The sequence below is a fragment of the Gekko japonicus genome, unplaced genomic scaffold (assembly GCF_001447785.1).
Source record: "Gekko japonicus isolate JY-2015 unplaced genomic scaffold, Gekko_japonicus_V1.1 scaffold1533, whole genome shotgun sequence".
Classification (NCBI taxonomy): domain Eukaryota; kingdom Metazoa; phylum Chordata; class Lepidosauria; order Squamata; family Gekkonidae; genus Gekko; species Gekko japonicus.
In genome coordinates this window covers 261,446-281,321 of record NW_015163649.1, presented here as the reverse complement: position 1 = coordinate 281,321, position 19,876 = coordinate 261,446, and the positions used below count along the sequence as shown (strand labels likewise).

At 49.0% G+C, this 19,876-nt stretch overlaps 1 protein-coding gene across 1 annotated transcript in view; it reads right to left on the bottom strand.

Annotated features, from left to right (window-relative positions):
* CLSTN1 (calsyntenin 1) overlaps nucleotides 1-19,876 on the bottom strand; it is a 67,949-nt gene that overhangs the window by 27,678 nt on the left and 20,395 nt on the right. The window contains exons 5-10 of the mRNA XM_015407668.1: nucleotides 13,741-13,949; nucleotides 11,451-11,600; nucleotides 11,159-11,344; nucleotides 9,604-9,852; nucleotides 6,723-6,844; nucleotides 5,395-5,557 (exon numbers count right to left, since the gene is read on the bottom strand). Of these exons, the coding sequence (XP_015263154.1) occupies nucleotides 5,395-5,557; nucleotides 6,723-6,844; nucleotides 9,604-9,852; nucleotides 11,159-11,344; nucleotides 11,451-11,600; nucleotides 13,741-13,949 (1,079 nt within the window). The remainder of the gene's footprint in view (nucleotides 1-5,394; nucleotides 5,558-6,722; nucleotides 6,845-9,603; nucleotides 9,853-11,158; nucleotides 11,345-11,450; nucleotides 11,601-13,740; nucleotides 13,950-19,876) is intronic.

Here is a 19,876-nt window from a genome sequence, read left to right as displayed (position 1 = left end):
CTGCAGCTCTTTCACACAGTCTAATTTAATGTTAATCAAAAGCAAATTTGCATATTTTCCAATAAAAACATGTGTTGAGTATTTGTTTCTGTCTTGCAGCTCTCAAACATCTGACGTTTATTCGGTGTGGCTCTTACGTCAAGCACGTCTGGCCACCCCTGTGCTAGAGTGTGCAGGGACGGAGAGGAGAAGCGCAGTCCGGAAGATGGAAGGGCACAAGCGAGGCCCCCTTCTCCCACCGCTGCACAGACGAGAATGCCTTTGTGGGAAACTTGCCTGTCACTGCCACGGACTCCCCCACCCACCCCCAGGAGAAAACTGGGATTCTCTGGAACACAGCTTGAAAAACAGCGACGCCAACCCACAGGCCAAGCAGAAGAAGACGAGGCCACGGCAGCATCTCTAGGCAGGAACGAAAGGACAGCAGGATAACTCAGCTGCTCGTGTGACAGGTCCAGAACGCACTGCACTCCGAGTGGCCCCTCCTGCGCACGTACTGACAAGCATCAGCTCTGACAAATCACTTCAGGAGAGTCAAAACTCGGGGTGTTGCTAAATATCAAAAGCACCACTGAGCCGGGTACGTATTTGACTTCCGTGGAGGGAAAGGACTCTAGAAGGGCATTTGCCCTAGCCACATGTTCTGCCCTTCCACCTGCGGTTATGCAAGGCAGGTACAATTAAAAAAAAACCTACCCTGAAAGGCTATGTTCATGCACTTCATGAGAAGTTGAATCGGTAGAGCATACGTTTTTCAGCTGCCCATTCTACAGAGAGGCTCGCCTTTAAAACATAATTGATAGGATACCTGGTCACATGAATACAAACAGAGCAAGGCTCCACTGGCTTCTATCAGATACGAATGCAGAGATCACATGTGCCGTTGCTGAGTTCTGTGCACTGATTCTTAGATTGCAGGAGTCGCATTTCAAACGTTTTTATATTTAGATTTTTATTCTGTATATTACCTCTGGCTTTTCCCCTTCTTTCTCATATTATGTTTATATCATATGCTGGTCTTAACACCGTAATAATAAACTAAGCTAAACACTTCAGGAGAGGAGGGGCCGCACAGTCCGTGCTGCCGCCCCACAGTAGAGCCCAGGTCACCGCACGGTGATCTGCCCCTAAATTCTTCCCCCTTCGCAGGTTCTCTTCAACACGCAACCATTAGAGCCACGGTACTTCCCCAAGCCAGCAGCTCCGAGATCCCTGGCCAGGATCCTCCCTCACTTGACCGCCCGACAGGGCTCTTTTTGGGCAGGAACGCACAGGAACGGAGTTCCGGCTGGCTCCAGAGTTGGCCACATCCAGCAGGAGCTCATTAGCATAATAGGCCACACCCAACAGCAGAAACTCATTAGGATTGGCTACATTAGGGGTGTGTGGCCTAACATGCAAAGGGTTCCTGCTACAAAAAAAGGCCCTGGGTTTTGACAACAAACAAGGTGAACAGAATAAGAAACAAAAGGTGGGTGTGGCTGGATGAGCACACTTCTGGTAACATGGGGTGTGGCCTAATAGGCTAATGAGTTTCTGCTGTTGGGTGTGGCCTATTATGCTAATGAGTTCCTGCTGGGCTTTTTCTACAAAAAGAGCCCTGCCGCCCGAGATCCATTTTTAAAACTGGAGATCGCAAAAAGGTATAAGCGGAGCCCTGACCACCCCCGCCCCACTCATTCTCATCCTCCACGGGTGACGCCTCTTCCTTCTTCTTTTTCCCCTTTCCTTTTGTTCCCTTAGAAGGTCACTGATTTATGTATCTCGAGCGAGCAGCACAATGTTGTGTTCTTCATTTTTCTGGACGCGAGGGATAAGAGGATGGAGACAAATGTTGCTACCGCTAAGGCAATCTTGCGAGCGTTATCTCTAAGCGAAAACAAACCCAGTCCGTAACAAGCGGCTTAATATAGTAACCCCAAATTTTCTCGAAAAACCCAGAACGCGAAAGGATGTGTCGAACCTATTAAGTTAAAGAGAATAGAGGGCCAACAATAAAAACTTAATTTACATAGGATGGAAAGATGCATGTATTTATTAACAAAGAATTAAAAAGCACAGAAGAATTTAAAAGCATATATAATTAAAAAGCATGAGGTGTGACTGGGCCCTTACATGCTATTTAATTCTTTGTTAATAAATACATAGAATCATAGAATGTTAGAGTTGGAAGGGACCCTGCAGGTCATCTAGTCCAGCTCCCTGCACTCTGAAGGAGCATAGCCGAAATATAGCCCTACAACATACCCAAAAGATGGTCGTCCAGCCTCCGCTTGAAAACATATAGCGAAGGAGCATCCACCACCTCCTGAGGCAGTCTGTTCCGCTGGTCAACCACTCTTACAGTTAGGAGAGAGAGAGAGAGAGAGAGAGAGAGAGAGAGAGAGAGAGGAACTGGCACAGGAAGTAAGGATTAAACCCTCCTTCCTCAGGTACAACTTCCCAGATCTTCAAAGTGGCCACAGAAAACTGCTAAACTAATGAGTTTTTAAAAACCCCTTATATGCTTTTTAACTCTTTGTTAATAAATACATGTATCTTTTCATACTATATAAATTAAGTTTTTATTGTTGGCCCTCTATTCTGTTTGACTTACCTTTTTAGGTTCTGGATCCCAGGTTTTAGGGTTAAGTCCCCCCCCCCTTTTTTTTGTCCCTCGAGCTTATTAAGGCCACAAGGGCAAAATCCCGTCTTCAAAAATATTCCCCCTCACCCCTAGCCTCTCATTTATTTCTAACTATCCCAGCCTGACACGAGGCATGGGTTTTCGTCATCATCTATTGCTACCATCTATTGTTTAATGGATTTATTTATTTTTTGTTGTAAGCCGCCCTGGGCCCATTTTGGGGGTAAGACAGGGTATGAATAAATAAATAAATAAATAAATAAATAAATAAATGTGCACTTTAATTTCTTTTAGAGTTTTTAATATCCTGTAAGTGGCAGCTAAGACTTCGGCCGAGCCTTACAGGAGATCTGGCGACCCACACCCCCCTTAGGATTTTCACGGCCAGAGATATTTAGAGGCGCTTTGCCGTTGCCTGCCTCTGAATCACGACCCTGACATACCTTGGCAGTCTCCCATTCAAATACCAGCCAGGGTATTTGCTGCTTAGCTTTAGAGATTTGACAAGATCGGGCTAGCGTGGGTTATCCAGGTTAGGGATATAGATACGCAGGGGTCATTTCGTAGAAAAAGAGGCGCAGGAGCTCATTAGCATAACTCATTAGCATATGCCACACCTCCTGACATCTCCCTTCCCTTTGCCTCCAAGCAGGGTGAAGGAAGGGGGGGGGGGGGGAGAGGATCCACGGCGCTCTTCCCCTGACAGAGGGGTCAGCGCGCCAGTCCCTCTGACAGGCAGAGGCGCCTGGGTTCCATTCCTTTCCCCCGGTGCGAAGGAAAAGGGGTGGGGGATCTCGGGCGCTTGCAGGCCCTTCCCGCCCCCCGGGGGGGGCTCTCTCTCCAGGCCTAACTGAGGACTGCTGGGGGCAGGGCTTGCCGCATGTGCCCGCTCCTGGGGTTGTTACTGCCGGAACGCCATCCCGGCTCGTTCCAGCTAGAAACAACCCCATAGATACATAGAAATATTGGGGGGGGGGGGGGACACCACACCAATGCTTCCCTTTCAGGCCCATTCACAACACCTTCGAAAGGTGTGTTGAGAAGTGTGTGGGGGGGGGGAGCGGAAGCACAGAAAGTGCTGGTAACCCACATCCCCCTCTTTCATCCTCAGATGAATCCCGAGATCCATTTTCTGAAGATGCTGACAAAGGGAAGCTTCGGCGGCATCGGCACCAATGACTCAGCGCCATGCGGTCTCCGGAGAACGGCTGTTCCGACCTGCTCTGCATGCTAAAACCTACCGGTGCGGCTGCGTTTCTTTTTATAGCTATACAGCGGCAGATCCACTAGAGGGGGGGGGGAATTACCCTGAACGCTGGAGCAGTGCTCTGGCAAACATCTCAACGGGAAAAGCGGGATGGGTGAGAGGACTGGGCCTGATCCCAGGCAGGTTCGCGTCAAGGCTGACGCATGCCCAAGTGAATGTGGGACGGCGGCCTTGGCTCTGTGTGAGTTCTGGCTCGCGACCCAGCTTGAGAACGCAAAGGGGCTTCGTTCCCAGGTGGAAGGGTATTGCTTTATTGTGTCTGTGCCTAAAAGGCCCCCCAGTTTTATGACCGGGGGGGGGGGGGGAGGAGAGGGTAGTAGATGGTCGTTTTCACAGCCAGTGGTGCTTCCCCAGCATTTATGTAAAGTGGTGTTAAGCTGCAGCTTACTTATGGTGATCCTGCAGGGTTCTCAGGGCAAGAATCATAAATCATAGAATGTTAGAGTTGGAAGGGACCTTGCAGGTCATCTAGTCCAACCCCCTGCACTCTGCAGGAGCACAGCTGAAAGATAGCCCTACATACCTACAACATACCCAAAAGATGGTCGTCCAGCCTCCGCAAGAGGGAAACAGGTGGTTTGCCATTGCCTACCTCTGCACAGAGACCCTGGACTTCCTTGGTGGTCTCTCCTCCAAGTGCTAACCAGGGCTGACTGTGCCAGCAGCTACAGTGAGGCTTTTGGGAGCTCTGCCCCCTTTCTTAAAGGCACAGCCCCACAAAAATTTCTCCTGCAAATGCTTTTTTCAATCATTTTTAAACATTTCTTTAAAGACACCTGCTCCTTGAAGCAGACTGGGGTGCTGTAGTTGACTGATTCCTGCACTGAGCAAGGGGGTTGGAGTAGGTGACCTCTAGGATCCCTTCTAACTTCTGTGTCAAGAAACTGGTCTCCTTAACAGGAGTTCTTCTGCCTAAGTGTCAGCTTTCTTAACTAGGGAAGTCATCACCCCCAACCTGCTGGCTTGTTATCAGAACTGTTGCTTAGACTGGCGGAAGTGATCAATTTGTAGCGGCTGCGAACGCTCGTCTAAAGAGCTAAGATTTGTAGAAGCCTCTATGCTTTGGTTTTAAAAGGCTTGATTCCACAGTAGCTGAGTCATAATCCTCAGAATTCTGGCTTTTCTTTCTGCACTGAGAACTTCAGACCCACCAGAAAAAAAATTTGCCCCAAAAAACAACAGAATCCTGGAGCCGACCCTGCTGAGCTTCTAAGATCTGATGAGCTCAGGCTATCCTGGGCCGTTCGGGTCAGCGCTTCCAGAATCACAAAAATAAGCTGAAGAAAGTCGACGCTGCATCCTTCACTTTTGCTTGTGCCTCATCTCTTCTCACTGAGCCTGGAACAGGCAACAGCCGCAGTGGATGAGGCCCGTAAGCCTTGCGAAAGCAAACAGCTGGTGGGCAACCAGCCTGCGGCCTTCTGCGACCACAGGCCACCGACCGCCCAACAGAGACTCAACCATCGAATCCCCCGGGGGCCAATCAGAAACGCTGCTTTACCTTGCCAGCAGGCTCCAACCACCAACTGAGACTCTATTCTGGAGGAGTGAAGTGGGTAATCCTCCGTCACCGGGAACGGATCGAAGGAGACACCATCGGCATAGAGCGTCACCGTTGGCAGTTCTACGTTGAGGACGTAATGATGCCATTCCTTGTCGCACACCTGGGGGAAAACAACAACAACTAATTCTTAATGGGCCAGATATCCTGCATTTCTTACCCCAGAGAGGTCTTTGGACACGCCTGGTTCTTCAAGAGAGTGGGCATAAACCTAAAGCCCCTTCTGAATTAACTGGAGAGAGCTACGGAATGGGAACACCGCTGTACTGTAAGTCGCGATTTCAGTTCTTAATATAAACGAGCGCTTCAGAGAGCTCTTTGCAAAATTAAAGTACGGCCCATTTAACCAAGCATTGTCTACTCTGAGGGGCAGCCGGCTTGTGAGATCTTTCACAGCCTTGATCTCTGAGTTCCTCATAAGTGGACATTAATTGGAGGACAGAACCTGGGATCTGGATCCACGCAAAACACATAAGAACATAAGAAGAGCCCTGCTGGATCAGACCAGGGGTCCATCATGTCCAGCATCCTGTCTCACACGGTGACCAGCCAGTTCCTCTGGATGGCCAACAATAGGGCATAGAAACCTTCAGAAGAACCTAAGAAAAGCCCTGCTGGATCAGACCAAGGGTCCATCATGTCCAGCATCCTGTCTCACACGGTGACCAGCCAGTTCCTCTGGATGGCCAACAACAGGGCATGGAGGCCGAGGCCTTCCCCCAACATTGCCTCCTGGCTTGGGGATTCAATGGTTTTCTCTCACAGATCAGTTGAGGCTTGTGAGACAGGACCAGTGTTCCCTCTAAGCTGAGTTAGTGTGAGCTAGCTCACAGTTTTTTAGTCTCCGGCTCACACATTTTTGTCTCAGCTCCAGAAGGATGGCTCCAGAGCAAACTAATTTACGTGGTAGCCAAATTCCTTGCTCACAACTTTAATGCCAGTCGCCTGCTTTCTTATCTTCCAAGCACGGGAAGCAAAGGACCAAGAAACTGACTTGCTCAAAGGCTTACCGCAAGCCCACGACCAAGCAGTGAAAGCCCCTTAACTGGATGTGCCAGAGAATGAATTCAGGGCTTCCAGTCTGAGAGGAAAGCAGGTTCTCTGCCACTGGGCTACGCCTCCAGGTATGAGAGCAAAAGAGTCTTCCGCTGGACCCAATTGGACTCACCCTGTTTTTATTTAGCTGCCTTGAGTTTCCTAGCTGGAAATAAAACAAAGTTGGTGTATCGATCTAACAGAACGTAAAAACGGCCTCCCCTCCAACGCACCTGGTTCAGTTTCCAGTGGAATTCGGCCGGTTTGTAGCTCTGCCCCTCAGAAGGATCTTGGCGGAAGAGGAAGACGAGCCGGCAATTGTGCACGTACAGAGAGTAGTGGTGCCGGTTCATGTCTGCGTGAGGAAGAGGAGATCCATTACCCCTGTGCCCGCCTCTCCCCCTTCCCAAAGACACGTTTTCTGAAACGGCTGTTAGTAAGCAACTGCATTACGCTCTACGCTGAGAAGGAAACAAGCAAAAATAAGGGAGTCGTGTTCGTCCACAGCAAAATCCGAAAGCCAAGCCATGTGCCTTCTCCCTAGGGCGCCGACACTTGTCATTCTAACTCGATAACCCAGATACACATCAGCATGTCGGAGACACGTCCGTTTCGCAGGCATTCACTCATTCAGAGTGTGCATGGAGGTATACTGAGAGGAAACAGGCCAGCAGTGGACAAGACTGGGCTGAGGTCTGCCTGGTCAGTCTCGTGGGTGAACGTCTGGAGGGTCGATTCAGACCCGGGGTTCCAACACGGTGCTCATGGCCACGGTGGCACCCACCAACACCTTCCCTGGCGCTCGCTGAGTGTTTTTAGAAACTGGGTGGGGCCTGGTGAGACTTTCACCCAGCAGGGTTTCTGATTGGCCGATGGAGAGACAATTGTCTGTGAAGATTAAAAGGCGTCCCCCGCCTAGAGATGTGAACGCCGGAAAAAAACCAGAAAAATGGGGGGGGGGCGGTTTTTTGTTTTTTTCCGAAAAATTGAAAAAAGAAAAAAAAATTGATTATGGACGTTTTATTTTAACGTGATGAATAAAATATTTTAAGACAAGGTGTTCAAATATTTTCCAAATCATTTCCAATATATATATATGGTATCAGACTGATCTAATTTCTGTGCACTGAGGACAAGCAAGTCCTAGGTTACAAACTGAACTCTCCAATGCAAGAACAAGATGCATTTCTTCCTTTAGGAGGTGCTATTGTCACGAGAAAAGAAAAAGGTTTCAGTTTTGTTTTTTCTTGTGGGCGGGTATTCTGTTTGTAATAACTGTTTGGATACACTATATTTTTAATATGCTAGTTGTGATAATTTCATGCCAAGTAAAAATGTCCATAGTCACATTTTATGTTCCTAAAGTAACAGAATGACTTTCAATCTAGAAAAAACAAAAGAAGTGCTAATGTAGCATTTTTTTCAATTTTCCCCAAAATTTCCGTTTCCCCCCGGAAAAAACTGGAAAAAAACCCGGGTTTTTCCCCAAGCTTCAAAATTTCCGGAAATGTTACATCTCTACCCCCGCCAAACAGAGCTTCTGCCGGAAATGTTAAAGAGTTTGTTTATTTTATTTTATTTTTCGTATTTGTCTCCCACCCATCCCGTGAGAGGGCTCAGGGCGGGTCACATCATCTTCAACGATACACTAAGGTTTAAAAACCCAATATAAGGTTTAAAAACCCAATATAAACATTTAAAACCGGTAGTTACAGCTACTGGTAAAAGTTCTGACCCATCAGTACAGGTGGATATGGCCGGCTGCCGATCGATGGATGGATGGCAGGTGGGAGACGGCAACCTCGGGGAGACCATACGCGGACGCCCACTGCCTCAGCCAAAGGCCTGGCGGAACAGCTCCGTCTTGCAGGTCCTGCAGAACAGAGTAAGATCCCGCAGGGCCCTTATCTCGATGGGGAGCGTGTGCCACCATGTGGGGGCCAGGGCAGAGAAGGCCCTGTCCCTGGTCGAGGTTAGACGGGCATCTTTTGGGCCAGGGACCACCAGGAGAGGTTGATTACTAGAGCGCAAAGCTCTTCGAGGCGTATATGGGTTACTATTATCATTATGCATAACCGCGCTTTCTGACCTCTTACCGTGGGCTTCCTGTGGGAGCCATTTTCTGTCAGAACTCCAAAGGTGCCCACCGATTCAAATGGGTTGGGGACCCCTGATTGAGATCAAGACCCCCTTTCTCTGCATGAGGGATTCAGGCAAACTGACAAATACAGGGAAACGTCTGCCGTGCCAAGAGGGAAGTGCTCTGGAACTTGTTTGACGAGCTGCAGAGATCTCAGCTTGTACTACAAGTGTCGGGCTTGGAGTCTAGAGCATACTAGACCCATACAAAGAAAAACGTTCCTCAATACCCCAAAGAAACTCGGGGGGAAAGGGACGCTTCGTATTTGCAGTACTGTCAAGCGAATAAGCAAAAAAAAATCTTGCAAACCAGTATCCGGTGTCTCAGAAAGTGAATTCTTTTGAGGTGGCTCTCTTGACGAGCCACATCTAAGGATGTGAGTTTCCAATTTCCTCACCCCTTTCCAATCTAATTACTTCCAGCACTCCAGAAACGCTATATATATTTTTAATTAAGAGGGGAGTGAATCTTAGTTGGCTTTCCACCAGTTCACAGCTCCAAAATGTGAGTTTGGCTATTAGATTGGCTCTTTCGAACAGGTTGAGCAGGAAGTCAACAAAGCTGGTGTTTCTCTGGTTTTGTTCTCAGCGCAACAGACCACTTTGTATGGCTTCAGATTCTTGCTTTTGTCTCCTTAGAAATTCAGTGTGATCTAGAAGAAGAGATTGGATTTATACCCCGCCCTTCACTACCCAAAGGAGTCTCAGAGCAGCTTACAATCTCCTTTCCCTTCCCCTCCCCACAACAGACACCCTGTGAGGTAGATGGGGCTGAGAGAGCTCTTTCGAGGACTGCTCCTGAGAGAACAGCTCCGAAAGAACTTCTGACTGACCCAAGGTCACACCAGCAGCTGCATGTGGAGGAGTGGGGAAATTACACCCGGTTCTCCTAGATTTAAATCCGCGCTCTTAACCACTACACCAAACCGGCTCTATGCTGCCCATCTGCCCAACACACAGTGAAGTTTTCCAAACCTGTCTTGTCTGAATTACAGAGGATGGTCTCCTTTTCCCTAGACCCAGGTCCGTGTCTCATCCACACGGAGATGACAAAGGGCTCTTTCATGTTGACTGTGACAATGCTGTCTGGAACCTTCACGGCTTGGGTGCCGTTGAACTCGAAGACTTGGTCGCTGTCGTGGCCATTGTCCGTGGGAAGGCCTGCCGTCCAGTTGGCAGTGTTACTCGGAGGGGGGAGCAGCTCAGCTGTGCCAGAGGAAGCACCTGTAATTTAAGGATCATCAAGGTGAACTTATCTCATACCAGTCCTAACCCAGGAGTGTCAAACATGTGGCCCGGGGGCCAAATTACCCCCCCCCCCCCCCCGAGGACTTCTATCGGGCCCGCAGGGGAACTGGCTGTCTTCTGCTTCTTCTTCCAGTTCTGCTGCTGCTGCGTCATTGTAGGTTTGCAGCTTACAGATACACACCTGAACAGCACACTCAAGATTGCAACAGCACAGACATTTTGACGCAATAATTCAGAGCAAGAGGTGTCAGTTATCAGACACTGTTAAATAAACAAAATATTGCAAGAGTGCTGATGTTTTAAGCATGTTTTTATTTTAAGTTTTAAAAAAACCTTTGTGTTTGTGTCCTTTATGAAGTTTATATCTCTGCTACCTGGCATTACATTCTATGACACACGTGGCCCGGCCCAACAGGGTCTCATTTATGTCAGATCCGGCCCTCATAACAAATGAGTTCGACACCTCTGCTTTAATGCTTTTGAGAAGAAGTGGGGGGTGGCATGCACCCCTCTCCCTCCCCTCCTGCAAGACTTAAAGGGCCCTCCAGCTGATCGGCGGGCCACGAGCTCCCTGCTGAGTGGCCCTTTAAATCTTGCAGTAGGGGAGGGAGAGGAGGGCGCGCTACCCCTTCCATTATGGCAAAATCCTGGCTACGGGCCTGAACCCACCGTTCAAGATTGTTCAGAGCCTAGAAAGAAAGCCGCCGGACCGAAAAAGACCACGCCAGACACCGGGGACGCCAGGAACATCGGAGCACCAACGCCCGAAAAAGACCCCCCGGGAACAAGCCAAGAACAATGAGCCCTGCCACCTGGGTGCCGGTAGGTAGCCCCGGCCCCTGTAAACATGTGGCCTTAGTTAGGGATAATTCGGAACTGTGTAAACCGCTCAGAGACCCTCCGGGGTTTGGAGCGGTATAGAAATCTAAAGTATAAATAAATATAAATAAATAAATAAGATCCAGCTCCCGTGACTAGAATCTGTGCTCTGGCCCTAAAGGCAAGAGACCCCCCTTTCCCCATTCTGACCTGAGAATACCTATTACGTTCAATTGGTCTTTCTGTCCCAGAATTTCAACGGCACCTCCTGCCCGCCAGTCTCCAAGACAGGCTTTCCACTTGCCTTTACTGCTGCGACCCTGAGAGGCCAATTGTAAAGAACTGCCTTCACTGCTAACGCTTCCAATTTGTTTTTTGTGTGCTGGGTAGACGGAGGATTCACGGAAACAACGAAACCAGCGCGCCCCGCAATTCCTCCGCGGCCGGTCGAGCGAGATCTTACCGCACAGCCGGTGAAGGGATTTCTCAGAGTAAGTGTCTCGGTCGCAGCCTTTCCCGATGTGGTTCGTCTCCAGCTCGATCGTGGCTTGCACCGAGGTGACGGGCTCGTCGCAGGTCTCCAGATGGATGTTGGGGAAGAGGGCCAGGGAGCCCGTCCCGGGTTCGTATTCCATTCGCTTGCTCCAGCCTGCGCTCGGAAAGAAAGGGAGCCGTCAGCCATCCTCACACCGCTGGACAGGCGTTCAGCCGTGGTGGGACGAGACGGCCGGCGGCCAGGACGGCCCCGCACTCACCTTGCCAGCCTGGCTTGCAGGTCGGCTTAATGCTGACCTTCACCAGCACGTCCTCCGCCGCTCGCTTCTTCCCGCAGTCGTAGGCCGTCACGGTGAGCTTGTACTGGTGTTCCTTGCCGTAATTGAGCTTCTCAGTGTTCTTAATGTAACCTGAAAGAGCCATTTCAGCCATTAACGAATGCTGTTTTTAGCCATAGAATCACAGAGCGGGAAGGGCCCAGACAGGCCATCTAGTCCCACCCCATGGCTCAATGCAGAGTAGAGAAGCTCTGAGAACTTGTGACTGGCCCCAAGGTCACCCAGCTGGCTGCACGTGGAGGAGCGGGGACTCAAACCCGGTTCTCCCAGATCGGATTCCACTGCTCTTAACCACTACACCTGGCCACCTACTCTGATAACTAGCAGCTCTCCAAAGCTTCTAAGCTGTGGAGTCTTGTGAGCAAAAACTCTACTTTGTGTGCTACTGGCATTAAAGTTGTGAGCGAGCGATTTGGCTACTGCATAAATCAGTCTGCTCTGGGGCCATCCCTTCCTGAGCTAAGACAAAAACGTGTGAGCTGGAGGGCTAAAAAAACCGTGAGCTAGCTCACACTCACTCAGCTTAGAGGGAACACTGCCTGGGACCTGTCCGGACACAAAGCGCACGACTGACTGCCGAGCCAATAAGACTGCCTGATATCCTTTCCTCTCCAGAGCAATCACTTAAAAGAGTGCTGGTTTCTAAAGGAAAATCTGACAAGACAGGAATTTAGCCACTGATAAGGTTATATTCAGACCACTGTCCGGTATCAGATAGAGAATGACACCCCTTATCTAGAGTCAGACCTTAGACAGCGTCAGCCTTATACAGAGTCAGACCATTAGCCCATCTAACCAAATATTTACCCTGATGGGCCGTGGCTCTCCAAGGTTTGCACATGGGGTGGGGGGGCCTTGCCCAACCCAGCTACCCAAACTCCTGGAAGAAGCTTAAGGTTGCCTCTTGTTCCATAATAACTCAGGCTTATGCTTTCCACTCCAGGGAATGCCTTCTGCACCACTGTCTCCCGGAGAGCTGCCTTGAACCACAAAAAAAGGCCAGATATGCATGTTGTAATAAATACATAATACTCCCGGTCTCCCGAGTCAGAGACTGGCATATTAAAGAGGATACTGCAGCACGTTCCGGGGGGCACCGATGAATCAGTGGCCGAGCCCAGCGCGGTGCATCACCCCAGGTGAGCTGAAAACGCCACGAAACGTCGTGACACGCCCTGCCGCTCCTCTCTGGCTGCGCACTGCAGAACGAGGACTGAAATGAATTCCATTGTCCTTGTTTCAGCTGAAATAACAATGGTGAGCTGGCAAAGGAGTCTGTCAAGGATGCTTATCTACCCCTACAAGTTTGGTCCTGCGAACATAATCGGGGCTCTCGAAAACCTGGTGAAATCCCCTTATTTTTGTAGGTGGAAAGAAAAAAGGTAAAGAACCAAAGAAAGAGAATGAAGGGGAGTTCTTTCAATAGTACCATCCAGCCATAATGATAAAAAGGGACAAGGTTTACGTAAGAACATAAGAGAAGCCAATGCTGGATCAGGCCAATGGCCCATCCAGTCCAACACTGTCACACAGTGGCCAGAAATACCAGGTGCCATCAGGAGGTCCAGCAGTGCCCCCCCCCCAAGCACCAAGAATAGAGCATCCCTTGCCCCAGACTGAGAGTTCCTATCTATACCTTGTGGCTAATAGCCACTGATGAACCTCTGCTCCAGATGTTTATCCTCTTGAAGCCGTCCATGCTTGTAGCCGTCACCCCCACCTGTGGCAGTGAATTCCATGTGTTCATCACTCTTTGGGTGAAGAAGGGCTTCCTTTTATCTATTCTAACCCGACTGCTTGGCAATTTCGTGGCAACCTGCTCGGCAACCTGCTCTATCCCATGCATAATCTTATAAACCTCGATCATGTCACCCCTCAGCCGTCGTTTCTCCAAGCTAAAGGGCCCCAAGCGCTTTAACCTTTCTTCACAGGGAAAATGTTCCAACTCTTTGTTTCAGTTGCCCTATTCTGCACTTTTTCCAATGCTATAATATCCTTTCTGAGGTGTGGTGACCAGAACTCCACACGGTATTCCAAATGAGGTCGCACCACTGATTTATACAGGGGCCTTATGATATTTGACTGGCTTTCGAGCAAGGGAACCTTTACCTTTTTTATTATGATACTGGCTGGTTTGTTTTCAATGCATGCCCAGCACGGGGACACGGGGACACGGAACAAACTCGAATGCCCACCACCCACCCACACTTACCATCTTTGTCAATTGCAAAGGGAACGTCGGGAGTCACGATTTCGTAGCTGCAGATCTGGCTGAACTGGGGGGAGCAGTCGGCGTCCACGGCTTCCACCCTCAGGATGCTGTCATACTTCTTCCCTTCGATCACCGTCGCCTTGTAAGACTTCTCTTTAAACACGGGTGCATACTCGTTGACGTCGTTCACCTGGATATGCACGGTCGCTCTGCAGACAGAACAGGGTCCTCGTTAACGCTCGGCCAAGTTCAAGAAATAAAAGGACGCCTGACCTGGATGGCCCAGGCAAGCCCGATCTCGTCAGGTCTCGGAAGCTGAGCAGGGCCGGCCCTGGATAGAACCATAGAATCACAGAATCGGAAGGGACCTCCGGGGTCATCTAGCCCAACCCCCTGCACAATGCAGGAAATGCACAAATACCTTCCCCTCCACACCCGCGGTGACCCCTGTTCCATGCCCAGAAGATGAACAAAATAACCTCCAGGACCTCTGGCCAAACTGGCCTGGAGAAAAATTGCTTCCTGACCCCAAAGTAGCAATCAGCATTTCCCTGGGCGTGTAAGAAAGGACCACGAGAACTAAGCACTGAGTATTTGGATGGGAGACCTCAAAGGAATACCAGGGACAGGAGGCTAACAAGCCACTTCTCTGAACATCCTCCGTGCCCCAGTAGGAGTCGCCAGAGGTTTGCCATGACTTCCAGGCATGGGCACACACACACACACAAATGCAAAAATGCCAAATAAATAAATGGACATTACAAGCTTTTGTTGCAGCCCCTCTTAGCGTGAGCGCCAAAGGAAAGAGATGGCAAGACTGCGCCATGTCCTTGCTCCCAACATCTGTATTTTGAAAAAAGTCAAAAAGTCGCCCATGCAGCTAGAGATCTCTGTATGATTGGGGACCTTGCTTTCTCACAGGATTCCCAAATGCGTGGAGAGCACTGTATACGAGCAGAGGGCTCTAAGAACATAAGAACATAAGAGAAGCCAATGTTGGATCAGGCCAAAGGCCCATCCAGTCCAACACTCTGTGTCACACAGTGGCCAGAAATACCAGTGCCATCAGGAGGTTCACCAGTGGGGCCAGGACATTAGAAGCCCTCCCACTGTTGACCTCCCCCAAGCACCAAGAAGACAGAGCATCACTGGCCCCAGAGCCCCTATCTGTACCTTGTGGCTAATAGCCACTGATGGACCTCTGCTCCATATGCTTATCTAATTCCCTTTTGAAGCCGTCCATGCTTGTAGCCGCCACCACTTCCTCTGGCAGTGAATTCCAAGTGTTAATCACTCTTTGGGTGAAGAAGGACTTCCTTTTATCCGTTCTAACCCGACCGCTCAGCAATTTCATGGAGTGTCCTCTATTTGGACGTCTGGCTGAAAGGGGACAGGGTGCAAGACCCTCCTTCCCCTGCATGCAGTGAATCCCCCCAAAAAGCAATACTCTAAACCTTCCTTTTCTATTACAATGGACTTTGGACCTTGTTGACATTTTTTTTATGAATGAGATATTCTATTGTATAGGTATTGTGTTACTTCACTAATTTATAATATAAAACTACACTTATATTTTTTCATAAAATACTTGGAATCTTTATTAAGATTTCTGAAAGACTGCTGTAATTAGACAGCAGACATCTCTTACTCACCACTGTGATTTGTTCGCTGTTATTCAGAGTTAAGTCAGACTTGATGACTACCCAAGATCTGAATCAAGACACACACACACACACACACACACACACACACACAATTAATTTGTCTTACACCCTGGAGACAGGAAAGAAATAAAGGTCAGTGGATGGAAAGGGAAATAGGAGTGACAGTTTGCCAAACACCCACAGTGTTTCACGTTTGCCAGAAAAGTCTACAAGGAAATATGGGACTGCCAATCCTTTCTACTGGTACTTGAAGGTTATTAGGGGGGGGAAACCATGTGCTTTTTAGATTAAGTAAGCAAAACCAGCATAGAATCAATGTCCGGTCAAGTATCTGAAATGCAGACACTGTCCGGAAACAAAACTCATTTGCCCTTCTGGAGCATCGATTTAATCTGCACACCAGTTTTGCTTTTGGTAAGAGCTGAGATTTTGCCGAGTCAGAATTCCACAAAGTGAGGGGGGGAGAGGGATCATCTACATATTTCACATCCCTTAAACACATTTTCCATTAAATACACATGTTTGTTTCTATCACAGCACTGTGGGCCACACCGCACTGGGAGTCTATGAATGCAACTCCCAAAGTGCAGCTTCTGTGAAAGGAAATGTGTGTGTTTGGGGGGACGGACAACAAATGGATTATGATTATTTCTACACATGCAGCAATTCCCCCCATTCAAAATCCCTCCTCAGGGCTGCTTTTAGCCCAAGCAGAGGGAATAAAAACCAAGAAGAAGGCAACACCCACCACTCAGGCTCCACTGGACTGTTTTGGATTGGGGTGGGGCGGGGGGGGGGGGGGGGAGAGCTGGGGGTTAAGGAGGAAGAATTAAACTCCTGGAATAACAGGAAGTTTGGCTCTTAGATCAGCTTCCTGGGCACATGGAAGAGGGCACTGACAGTACAAGGCACTCTTCTATGTTTGGCGGCGAGAGGGAAGAAGTCGCCTATCCTTCCAACAAGCAAGAGGCACATCTTCCTTCACCCACGCCCACAACTCCCTCTTACGCCCACTGAAAAAGAGTGCCCACGTCACTCCGTGTTGTGAAAGCACAGCCTGGGTTGTCTGCCCTGCCGCCTCTTCCAAACCGTAGAGCGAACGTATGCCCTTTAAGGACCTGGGAGCTGAGAGGCACCCCAAAGACAAGGGAGCGGAGGGGAAGGATTTAAGAAGGCAGCTCAATACTAGGGAGATTTGGTTGCACGATGCACAGGTACCCCCTCCCCCACGTCCCACTACAAAGCGACTTGCAGGCTTCCCCTGAAAGCAGCTTTTTTAGGGAACCAGGAGCCAAACTAGGCATTCACTTTTTAAAAAGAGTTGTGCCCAGATTGCAAGGAGTCAATTCAGGTTTCCCTGCAGTGCACACCGCGGCTGTGGAGAATGGCTATTAAGAAATAACATAGATCCAGGTAGTCAGCCCTTTGGTGTAGTGGTTAAGTGAAGTGAAGACTCCAAGTGAAGGGCGGGGTATAAATCCAGTCTCCTCCTCCTCTCCTATAATTTTTTTTTTAAACTGTCCTGTCAGTGATGTGGGGTGGACAACATTCCAGGAAAAGTTTCCAGTGCTCTATTTTTCCATGGTAAAATTTCTGCCTCACCTCTTTATCTCTACTTCTCAAGGTCTGTTGTGTTGCAAATCAATTACGTTAGATGGTCTACATGTGGGGTACGAACCATGAACAAACCCCAGGGTTTGTACATGGTCCAAGCTTATACACATGGTGCGTTTGCCTTCTTTTGCTAACGTTATTTAAATTTCAGTCTGAGAAATTTCCTTCTTTGGGGGAGGGCATCCGCAACCGTGGCGCTGAGTCCAACAGCCTAACCTTCACAGAAGGTTAACAGAAGCCCTCCCAGAGAGGCACGGCAAAGGACTGTTTATGCATTGCAAGCAGCCGGCCAGGTATCCCGCTGTGGCTCAATAGTGAACGAGAGAATCCAGCCCAAAGGGCATCCATGCGTGGCCCAGGAGGGGAGGAATATTCCCCAATTGCCTAATGGGTGTGTGCGTGTGTGTGTGTTTTTTTTAAATAATTATTTTTATTAGATTTTATAAGCCTATATTGTACACTTAAACAAGATCATCAGCAAATTTACATATGTTTCCATACCTTATATAACACTTATTTTCGCTACAACACAGATTAATATTACCATCATTCCTTCAATAACTAACTTTCTTTATTTCCACAATTCGAATCCAATCTGCGTTGACTAAGCCTCTATATTCCTGTAACCTTTTGGGGTTAATTAAGTGTCTGTTCGAAATTTAAAGTTCTCGTCCATAACTCTATCAAGTTCTTGCCAACCTGTGTGATCAATATAGGGGTTTAAATTCATAATTATTTTATCTCTTTTTCCCTTTTGTATCCTTTAATTTTCAACTTGAGATTATAATATTTTATTAGTATTTTGTTTAACGCCTTTAGTTTCTTCTTTCAAATATACCTTTTCCCTGAAACTTCTCATCAGCATCCATTTATAATTTTCCAAACCCATATCTACCTTAAATCTACCTATGACTAACCTTATCAAGTACCTTAATGGCTAACAATAAACCTATTCACATGTGGTTCTGAGATAAAGCAGTCATCTCTGTTGTCGTAGGCCTTGAACACCCGCTCTTCGGAAGTGTTTCCCTTCTGGTGTCGCTGGGGGGGGGGGGGACTGGGGGGCCATGAAATAAAATCCAGGATGGACAAAAAGGAAATGCCTCTTTACACAGAGGGTGATTAAAGTGTGGGATTCCGCTGCCGGAGGTAGCGATGGCCACAGGATTTCAAAGGGGATGAGGCAGATTTCATGGAGGAGAGAGGTCTGTCAGTGGCCAGTGCTCCCTCTAAGCCATGGAGTCTTGTGAGCAAAAATTCTACTTTGTGAGCTACTGGCATTACAGCTGTGAGCGAGCGATTTGGCTACTGTGTAAATTAGTTTGCTCTGGAGCCGTCCTTCCCTGAGCTAAGACAAAAAATATCTGAGCCGGAGGCTAAAAAACTGTAAGCTAGTGCACACGAACTCAGCTTAGACGGAACACTGTGTGGTGACTAGCCATGGTGAGTGAGGGGAACTTCCATGTTCAGAAGCAGTCAACCTCTGAATCCCAGAATCAGGAGGCAACATCAGGGGACGGCCTCGGCCTCTCTGCCCTGTTGTTGGCCATCGAGAGGAACTGGCTGGCCACTGTGTGAGACGGGATGCTGGACTAGATGGACCACTGCTCTGATCCAGCAGGGCTCTTCTGATGTCCTTATCAGGGGAAGGCCTTTGCCTCTCTGCCCTGTTGTTGACCCTTCAGAGGAACTGGTCACTGTGTGAGACGGGATGCTGGCCTAGATGGATCACTGCTTTGGTCCAGGAGGGCTATTCTGATGTTCTTCTTGGGGAAGGCCTCAGCCTCTCTGCCCTGTTGTTGGCCCTCCAGAGGAACTGACTGGCTACTGTGTCAGACAGGATGCTGGCCTAGATGGACCACTGGCCTGATCCAGCAAGCTTTTCTGATGTTCTTCTCAGGGGAAGGACTCAGCCTCTCTGCCCTGTTGTTGGCCCTCCAGAGGAACTGACTGGCTACTGTGTCAGACAGGATGCTGGACTAGATGGACCACTGGCCTGATCCAGCAAGGCTCTTCTGATGTCCTTATCAGGGGAAGGCCTCAGCCTCTCTGCCCTGTTTTTGGCCCTCCAGAGCAACTGTTTGGCCACTGTGTGAGACGGGATGCTGGCCTAGATGGATCACTGCTCTGGTCCAGCAGGGCTCTTGTGATGTTCTTCTTGGGGAAGGCCTTGGCCTCTCTGCCCTGTTGTTGGCCCTCCAGAGGAACTGGTCAGCTACTGTGTGAGACAGGATGCTGGACTAGATGGACCACTGGTCTGATCCAGCAGGGCTCTTCTGATATACTTAAAAACAAACCAGTTTGAGCCATGGGAGACGACGGGCAGGCCTAACCCTTTACAGCCATAAACTGCCCTGTCTAATGCACCAAAAGAATCAGACTTAATTGCTACAGCCTTAATAGCTTTAGTACCTCAGCCGCCATGCATTCAAGGGGGGGGGGCGGGGTTCAGACCACACCATCATTTGTAACTAGTTCAGAAGCACTAAGTGGATTTGGTAATCGATGCAGCGATTAGGCAAGCAGTGAAAAAAAACAAAGAGGGAGGCTGCTGCCGAATGCGTTTTGTTGGGGGGGGGGAGACCTCTGGGAGAAGAACCAGGCAGGGTCGGGCTGCTGTCTTCCAAGCCGGGAGGCTGCTGCCGGAGCCCGGGGGGGAAAGACAGCTCAGTTAGAGCCAAACTAGATTTTGGGGGATGCGCTTTCGAGACTCAAAGCTCCCTTCGTCAGGAGAAAGATGACAGTAGTCATGTGACTGTGTTCAGGGCCGAACTGAATGCTCGCTGCTTCTTTTTAAACAAAGAGTTGGGTCCACGTGGAGCAGTAGACACAGGAAAATAACTTCCATATACTGTTTC